The sequence below is a fragment of the Pinus tabuliformis genome, chromosome J (genome assembly GCF_031772625.1).
Source record: "Pinus tabuliformis cultivar Carrire ecotype Pingquan chromosome J, CPIR1, whole genome shotgun sequence".
Lineage (NCBI taxonomy): Eukaryota > Viridiplantae > Streptophyta > Pinopsida > Pinales > Pinaceae > Pinus > Pinus tabuliformis.
The window spans coordinates 512,992,256-513,001,938 of NC_142295.1; the positions used below are offsets into that span (position 1 = coordinate 512,992,256).

A 9,683-nucleotide genomic window follows, 5' to 3' on the forward strand; every position below is an offset into this window, starting at 1 on the left:
ACTTCTATTGTGAAGGGTTTGCCCATCAATTTTGTGATTTCAATGAATTCTTGCCGAATTTTAGAGAAATTATACCAGAAAAATCCGATGAAAAAACTTTCAAAAATTCGCACTAAAAACAACTCCAAAAAAAATTCCATTCACTTTTCTGGCAAGAGGGAACTGAGACTTATCGATGTGTCGTCAGATAGAAGCATGCTGAGGTTATCTCCATTGCACATTCTTCAGCTTGTCGATGTTGCTAGTTGGGCCTCTCATGTCCAAACAAATAAACCCATTCCTTTGCCGAATCGGAAAACTTGCGATAATTTCGTAATCCAAAGCCTTCTGTCACTCATTGTCTTTTCACCTTCATCGCATGTCTTTGTATCAGTCTCTCTATCACAATTTGTGAATGGTAAAGGGAAAGCCTTATTTACAAGGCTATAGGTTATTTAATACACCCTTTAAGATACCAATTACCCATACCACATACATACATGGGCATCCAGATTTTTTATCCTATCTAGGTGATTTGATTTGATTTTTTGGTGTCAGACGGATCAACTAGTGGGCAGAGGTGATTTAACTTCTTTGTTGTCTATCAGATTCAGTGAGTGATATGAGGTGATTTGACTTCTTTGGTGCCATACGGATTCACCCATTGATCTTTTAGCTATGTGTTTGGACATACTTGCATGTGTGACACATGGAAACTCATATTAAATAAGAAAAGTACACCCTTTAAGACACCCTATGAAAAGAAGACATATCCGTGTTTAATATTTAGCTAAGTTAAATATTTAGAAACACTAGTTATTTAATATTTAGCTAAGTTAAATATTATTTTTCTAACATGGTATTTAATATTTATCAAATTTAATAACTAGTTAATTTTTATTTTATTTATTGAAACACTCGTTATTTAATATTTAGCTAAGTTACCTCGATCGGGGTGTAGTCTAGCTAACTGTCCCACTCAGTGCCTCTATCAAGAAATCAACTATGTTTAATGCGATGGGGTGGCCATGTTAGGCTTGCGGCAAGTGGGGAAGGTACAACAGGATGGGAGGCCACTTGTGATCGGATGTAAGGGGCGGAAACTCATGCATGGAGAGTATACTCCATGTGGTGGAGCCTCGTTTTACTCTCCATGCAATCTTGTGGAACCTTATTGTAATGTTGTGAGGTTGGCAGACTCTAAGCGCTTCTCCGAGTGCATGCTTTGCAAGAAAACTCATCTATAGGGAAGCAACCAACACCGACTCCAAGGTGAAGGGTATAGGGTATGTTATGTTTCTTTCTCCCCATCCCTGGCATCAAATTCCTGAAACTATGCATATTTTCTGTAAGTCTTCGGTCTCTGTCTATGGATGGATGAAATTTCAATTGTTTGTTGTCTGTTCATTTAGCAAGAAGGTTGAAAGGAATAACTTCTATCTTGAATCTGATAGTTCCGAGTCTGTTTCAGTCTTATATGGTATTTTACTTCAGCGTATGGGAATGCATGGAAAAGTTAACCTCCTACGTCTCTGTGGGATGGATGGAATGTATGACGGGTATGGAAGTTTCCATATTCGTCCTTACCGGCTTTCAACTACATCGTGTCTGTTGGTAATTCTGGTTTCAAAAATTGATGTTCTTTATCAATTCGGGAGGAAGCCCGAGGAAATGGCTGAGGGTTTATCCCTCAGGAGAACCATGACCTATTTCAAAATTTGTTCTCTCAGTAATATGATTAAGGATATGGTGTGGGTAAAGGAGGAGAAGCATTGAGCGAGGCTAGATGCTCCACTTGGTTGTATTTATAAACATTATGGCGTTAACATTACATATACTTTATTTTTGTTATTGAATATTATCTCAGGTGCCATTAAAATGAGAGGTGGCCCATTCACAGTGTGGTGGGTGGTTTCTTGCCCATTGTTTTGGCTTAGTGATTACCTTGTAGTTCAGTCGACTTAAGAAATGGCCCAAACAAACATAGTGAAAGGAGAACCAGATGCTGGAGGCCGTAGAAGGAATTGAAAAAAGGGACCCTGAGTAAAGAGAGGGGAATCCTCCTCACATCCTCCCAAAAAGGTTGGCCAGAAATCTCAGGCCCACCACATCAGTGATGTCATGCATGCATATATCAATGGCACTCCAGAATAGGTGAGAAAGATGATAGTAGGGTGGGAGGTCAACCTCAACCACCAAGCAGAGCGCAACTCAGAGATGTTGGTTTCGAACTAAGGCCACACTCGTGGCAGGGTTACTCAATATAAACATATTATTCATCTTTATTAGATCATGAAGAATATCATGGCTAGAGTTATCATGTACACTAATGAATATACCAAAACTGATCTGAGACTCTAGGAGATACAAAAGGACTTCCATATAGTCCAATTTCAGATCCAGCAATAGAATGTTCGCTTGGGACGAATTGAGAGGCACCTTCAATTCCCTAACTATTATGAGATTCTAGGTTCCAATGCAAAGGATCCTAAGCCGATTGAGTCCTATGAGAACTAAACAGTAAATGTTTTTCTTTTAGTTCATGAAATTTTTTGTTGTTTATGTTGGTTTGTAGTATTATAGTTAGTTTGACAAGTATGATCCAGATTTTAGACATTAAAGCCTATAAGGTTGAATTTGATAGGCTCAAACACTTCAAATTTTGGATGGCTTATAATGCTTTCCAATGGTAAATAAACCCGGTTTCCCAATGGGTAGGTTAAAGTGGCAAGAGCTATTTCCAACCCTATAGATCCATTAATGCACCAGTAAGTACATGTGACATGACACTCCTACATCCGCAGGGATGCCATAGCCTCATACATACCATCGACTCATCGCGATTTTCCGGTGACTACACCGCACATGCTCCTGCCTGGCTCACTGCGCAGACTTGCTCCAGTCTGACGATATTAATGTTATTTATATCATTAGTCGATTTGAATTCGAATTCAAATTTGAATTTAACCGCCCACCATACAGCGCTAAAGCCTCCCCCTTTTTTTTCAGTAAAAAGCCTCCCCCTTACGTGAATCTAAAGCTCCATTGCTCGTAGTGGAGTCGTTTTCCAGTTGTCAACAGCGGCAGCAGCAAGAGGAGGGCGAGATCATGGCGACGGTAGTAAAAAGCCTCCCCCTTATGTGAATCTAAAGCTCCATTGCTCGTAGTGCAGTCGTTTTCCAGTTGTCAACAGCAGCAGTAGCAAGAGGAGGGCGAGATCATGGCGGCGGTAGAAGAAGAATCAACTATGGAATTGAAAAATTCCTCATCGACTGACCTCATTACATCTTGTGGGATGAGGACCCAGAAGTGTGAAGGGTTTTGGATACAGGCCAACACAATACCAGCAGTGAAGGTCACACAAAGGGAATTCCAACCGCAGCAGGACGAAATTTTCTTGGCTTCATTACCAAAAACGGTGACAACATGGTGTAAAGCATTGCTTCACACAATCGTCCAATTTTGGATAGAAGACACGAATTTCGGGGCTTCTGCGGAAGACCGAAGTCCCCATTCTTTGGTCCCCACCATGGAGGCTTACCTCCTCGACTCTACTGCTGAGCATCAATAGTATGATGTTTCCATTTTTTCCAAGTTTCCATCGTCACGTGTGCTGCACACCCATTTTCCATTGAGTTTGCTGCCTCCTCCTGTCAGGTCTTCTACTTGTAAGATTGTTTACATTGCTCGCAACCCCAGGGATGTCTCCGTTTCCCGTTGGAAATTCTTCAATAAACTCCATGAAGACGAGTTCTCTTATTCAAATGGAGATTTGAGCAAGGAAGCTCTATTTGATGGGTTTTGCTCTGGATTTTTCCATGGCGGCCCGTTTGCGGCAAGCGTCCTGAGTTATTGGCGTGAAAGTAGATGGGATCCAAATAAGCTGATGTTTGTTACTTACGAGGACCTGCAATCCGATTGTGTGGGTTGCGTTAAAAAGCTTGGCCTTTTCTTTGGTTGCTCTCCTCAACTCGTGGAGGAGAACGCTGCAGTAATTGCGGAGAAGTGCAGTTCACAGAGCTTGTCAACAGCGGAGGTGAACAAAACCAGCAGAGGGTTGGAAAATAAAATTCGAATGCCCTACCACAGTTTCTTCAGAGAGGGAAAAGTGGGCGAGTGGAAGAAGCATTTCACGCCACAGATGGAGGAGCGTATTTATTTAGAGATCGAGCAGAAATTGAACAACGAGGGCCTCCATTTCAAATACAGTTTATAGAAAGCCATCACATTACTGATCCATTTCCATTATGAGATAAGCGCTAAGTGGTGTAGAATGTTATTATATTACTGTCAACTATTTCTGTTTATCAGAAAGGCATTGTCAAGTCTGCTACAGTGGGTTGGTGAAGGTGTTTCTAATTGTCTGGGTTAGGTTTGGTGCCTTTGAAGGTGTTTATAATTGTGTGGGTTAAGTTTGCATATTTACGAAATTATTATGTTGTATTTTTTCTAATTGTGTGGGCTTTAAGTTTTGATATTTATGAAATTATGTTTGGTGACAGTGAAGGTATTTATAAGTGTGGGTCTTAAGTTTTAATATTTATAAAAATATTATGTAATATTTGTTCTAATTGTGTGGATTTTAAGTTTTTATATTTATGAAAATAGTATGGTTTATTTGATATAATAGTGAAAATCAATTTTTCTAATTATTTTTGATACATTTTCATTATTGTGAAAAAAATAGAGATTATTGTGTTGACATTTCCTGCCATTATGTAGTGCTGAAATTATTTGTTGTTAATAGGATTAATATGGTAGAAGACTTTGTCTCAATCTTTCTCTTGAATATTTAGATAAATAATAATTAAAATGGATAACAATTAAATTTTTAAAATTAAAATAAATTTAGATAAATGATAATTAATATTTATTTTATATGTTCAAAATTACACTTAAAAGAGTAGTAACTAAAATAATCTATCTTGTTTAAGGTAAAATATAGTATCTCACTTTTGATCTACACCATCCACCTCCCGTATCAAAACCTACATCAATCAATATGCTTATGTTAGTGACCTTACTGCTTTACTGGTGTTGAATGTAGAGTGTGCTCCTTATGGAACTTGAGAAATTGCAATAGACTAAAGTACTTTCATCAAAATAAATCTAGTATACTACTATATATTATGCCATCTTTATAAACAATTTTGTAAATCAATACCATGAAATAATATAAAGTCAATTTCTTTTAGTTGTCTCTACTTAACCCATGAGAACTTTCTTTCATGAGTTTCAAGCATTGTATTCTTAAGATAAAGAAACAAGGACATCAATTAATTATTATTATTATTATTTTAAAGACTCAATGACTTCCCGTTGTTGAAAAGCGTAACTAGGTTCCGTCTTCATAATGACATGTGTAATTGATGTAAAGAAGAATATATATATATATATATATATATATATATATATATATATATATATATATATATATATATATATATATATATATTTGTAATGCTTGAATCATAGGTTTCATGATCAAGGAATTTTGTTTTAGCTAAGGTTCCCATTGTGAGCCTATAGGTTTTCTCATCAAGTCATAAAAGTCTATTGAGTCAATGTCATGTATGGAATACCCTTCTTGGGCATGTTACATTTGTATATGAGTCAATGAAAGAGAAAAAAGCCCTCCAATACCAAGCTCAAGCTCCACCAAGGAGTCGGCCTCAAGATGGAATATTAAACCTACACCAAATGGCATGTTAGCCTATGTACAAGGAGAAGTCGACTTATTTCATGGGAAACCACTATAAATAGGCAACTCGGCCTAAATTTGGAACTTAGTTTTTTGGTCAAGTATAAGTCTGCAATAAGAAGTGTGAGGGTCACTTGGGATGGAACCTCATAACCAACGAAGAGAAGGAAAGGAAGAGCAAAGTCTTTGATATTGTTTTTGGGTCTGGTTATACGGAATTTGTGCATATACAGAAGATATGCACGTCGTTTATGTATCTGCATCATATATCGTCATCGTATATGCACATATAAGAAAGTTAGGGATATATGGAAGATATGGGCATATCTTCTGTATATGCGCATAGAAGATATGCACATATAAGAAAGTTAGGGATATACGGAAGATATGTGCATATCTTCCGTATATGCATACACGGTAGATATGCACATATAAGAAATTTACGCATATACAGAAAATGTGCGGATATCTCCCATATATGCATAATTTCTGTATATGCCTTTGCCAAAAACCAGACCCAAAAACAATATCTTCTGTATAACCAGACCTATTTCAACCTCTATAGATCCATTAATTCCCCTTAAGAGAGTGTAAGGATAGTCTTGGGAGAGGGGCTGACATCGGCTTTGGCTGTCAACCCGTGTGCATCATTTCTCTGGCTAACAGATTCTGATTCCTTGCGTGCATGGTAACATACATGCCCATACATCATGATTTATTTTCCGATGGTTTCCGTAGCTCTGACTGCGGCAAGCTCCACCACCGCTCCCGCTTTGACAAGCTCCTCCGCTCCGACTTAGGCTCCACCACCTTTCCCGCTCTGACAGGCTCCTCCTCTCCAGCTTAATCACTTGGATGTACTTAATGCAAGTGGATGTAGTTAATGGAAATGCACTTTCCACCTAAACAAATTCAACTAAACCTCCACGCGCAAGATTTCAAACTCGCAGTCCCACTCAAAATTTCAAACTCACAGTCCCACTTGAAATGAAATGTGAGAGGGTGGGCTATGCCACGTAAATTTTTTGAATTGAAATGAGCATTGATTCTTTTCAGCTTCTTGGCATGGGACAATCAGGCATGCTTCCTGCTCTATTTGTTGTCAGATCAAGATATGGAACTCCTCTTCTGGCCATTATGTTTTCTGTTTCTGGAATTTCATTGAGTTTTCAAGAAATTGTAGCAGCTGAGAATTATCTCTATTGCTTTGGTATGTTTGCAGAGTTTGCTGCCTTTATATGTTTAAGAATCAAGAAGCCAAGACTTGCTCAGCCCTATAAAGTTCCTCTTGGGACTGTTGGAGTTATTCTCCTCTGTCTAATACCATCATTGTTACTAGTTCTGGTGGTAGTAGTTTCTTCTTTTAAAGTCATGGCTACCAACATCAACGCTGTTTTAATTGGGTTTGTATTGTGGCCTTGTCTTGAATTTGTGAAGAGTAAGAAATGGTTAAACTTTGTGACAGGGTCAGATCTTTCAGGTGATCTTCATGATATATTACTGTCTGATGCAGTCGCGCTTCCTGTCATTTGAATTTTAAATTTTTTGTCCTGCCTTTTTATCATATAATTGTTTTGATGCATGCTCTTTCATCTGGAGTTTCTTTTATCTAAACGTCCCCTGATACCGTTGAACAATATCATGGGCAGCTGCAACTTTGGATGCAGGTTCAAATCAATGCTCGTTGTGCCCACCTGGTGCCATGTGTGAGATCTTTCATTAGCAATATCATCGAAGAGCACCGTCATGTAGAGCAGCGTAGGGAAACCGCTGATCAATCTGATTTTGTTGATGTTCTACCGTATATTGGTGGGTGAGCAAAGCTTGAGAAGGTAAGCGAGCACTTGAGAAGTTACATGCGAAGGAATTGGTTTCTGCGATAATTGTTGTTGCGAACATGTCGAGCGACTACGCAAATTGTGACTGCGCTGACAAGAGCCACTGCATGTATGTTGTCTACTCCTCTCTTTACAGTTTTCTTTTAATCTCGATTTCTATCAATCTCTCTTCCTTTCCCTTTTCAACTTTCGTGTTGTTTGTCACGAGTTCGAATCTAGCTACGTCTGAGCTTGTTCGATTTTGGGTTGTTTTGTTTCACAGTAAAAAGGGCTTCCAGATGGACCATATTGTGGAGACCACTTATGAAATGGGGTATTGCGTTATATGTAGTTGTTATAAGTTTCATTTCTATGGTTTCAGAATGACATGATATTTGAATTTATTTGGGTTTGGTGTAAACAGGCATGCTGCAGATGTATCTCTAGAGAACGACTGCAAGTGCCACCCAAACTGCCAGTGCGGCACGAGCAGCTGCCACACCTGAATCAATAGAATCTCTTGTATAGTGGTCGTCTCTCCAATTGGTGTGTAATAAGTCCAGTATGTTCCACCAGACATGATGGATAGTTGTGCAGTGTCATAGATGTCACTGTACCATGAATTTTAAATAAAGACTCAGTTTACATATATTTGGGATTTTCGGTGCAACTTGTATTGTTCATGAAATGCTAATTATTATGCCGCTCAGCGTAAGCTATCTCCGATTTTTTTTTCCAAAAATGTTTTATAGGAATATGTATATGGGCTTCTGAAATGACATTTATAAATGTGTTAATTTCTGAATTGACATTCATAAATTTGTTAATTTGTTTTTAAATTAAAGTAGATATACATGAAATTGCATTATTAATGTTAAGAGATAATTTAGTATTAGTGTAAATTAACCTGGGATTTTCAACTATTTTTAGTCTCTTTTAAAAAATGTTTAAGGTAGGTTTGTATTAGAAGTGTTTTAAATAAATTTGCATATGTTATATGGCCTTTTTCTATATTTATAGATCTCTTTAATTTTGTTTTGTTTTTTTTGTTTTTTTCCAATTAAATAGAGTTGTATTGTTGTTTATGTAAAAGTAATAAATTAAATTGAAAAACAATTCACATTTATAAAACATAATATTTTTAACCAGTTAAAATTTTAATTTTAGGATTTTAGGAATAGAGCGATGTAATTATCAATGAAATTATAATATTCATTATTTTGAAATAAAAATTCTTAATCCATCAAAATATTGCAATCTTATATTTATAATTTTAAATTGTTTTTAAAATTTTAAATTAATTTTTAAATAAAATTAATAATAATTAGAAAATGTTAAAAAATAATGGCATAATAAAATAAATTATTGTGAATTTCATATTAATAAATTGAATTTAAAATAATTAAAATTCATAAAATATATAATTAAACCATAATAAGTTAAATTATATGAATTAATTTTTGTTATATAAATAAATTTCAAAATCATACATTTTTATTTTTTTTAAATATTTAACTAATTAATATAATTCAAGTACTAAAATCTACAAAAGAATACATTCTATCTAAAATATACTAAATTTTTAGTTTCATTTATTATTGTAGTTAAAGTCTTAAAACCTAAATTAATTTCAAAATTGAAATCATACATTTTTTGTTTTATTTTTAATTTTTAAAAAATATTTAACTAATTAAAATAATTCAAGTACTAAAATCTAAATGAGAATACATTCTATCTCAAATATATTGAATTTTTAGATTCATTTATTATTATAGTTAAAGCCTTAAAACATTATGATGTTTTATGTTCATTTATATATGTTGTTGACATATAATAGAAGTTAACATATTGGATATAAGGTTGAGACAAGTAGAGTTAAGAAATGACATATATGTAGTGCTTCAAATTTAATGTGCAAAACATAGTTTTGTATTAAGAAGTAGTTGTTTTACATCTCATAAAGATCATATTTGTAATGTTTATTTCTAGAAATTAATTGTTAATTTACAAATTTAATCATGAATAGATAAATTGTTAGTGGAATTTAATTTCCAGTTTTAGTTTTAGTTTTCATATACAATTTATAGATTTTAAACATGAAATTTAGCATTACAGGTAGAAGGGACATCCATGGCATTAAAGGTAGTCGTTCTTCAATGTCTATTGTCAAGATACTTATCTTTTGG

General features: G+C 35.4%; 1 protein-coding gene and 1 pseudogene across 1 annotated transcript; both read left to right on the forward strand.

The window, feature by feature from the left end:
* The first annotated feature begins 3,199 nt into the window (after positions 1–3,199).
* On the forward strand, positions 3,200–4,195 carry LOC149228013 (cytosolic sulfotransferase 5-like). The gene is made up of 2 exons (XM_089380649.1): positions 3,200–3,397; positions 3,575–4,195. Exons 1-2 carry the CDS (start codon positions 3,200–3,202, stop codon positions 4,193–4,195), a joined length of 819 nt encoding a protein of 272 aa, XP_089236775.1.
* Positions 4,196–6,715: 2,520 nt separating this feature from the next.
* LOC149228014 (putative polyamine transporter At1g31820 pseudogene) lies at positions 6,716–7,213 on the forward strand (annotated as a pseudogene).
* The last annotated feature ends 2,470 nt before the right edge of the window (positions 7,214–9,683 follow it).

Coding starts and splice junctions, on each gene's coding strand:
- LOC149228013 (XM_089380649.1), top strand. CDS start 3,200: ATGGCGGCGGTAGAAGAAGAATCAACTATGGAATTGAAAAATTCCTCA. Junction 3,398..3,574: donor TGGCTTCATTACCAAAAACG/GTGACAACATGG, acceptor ATTTTTTCCAAG/TTTCCATCGTCACGTGTGCT.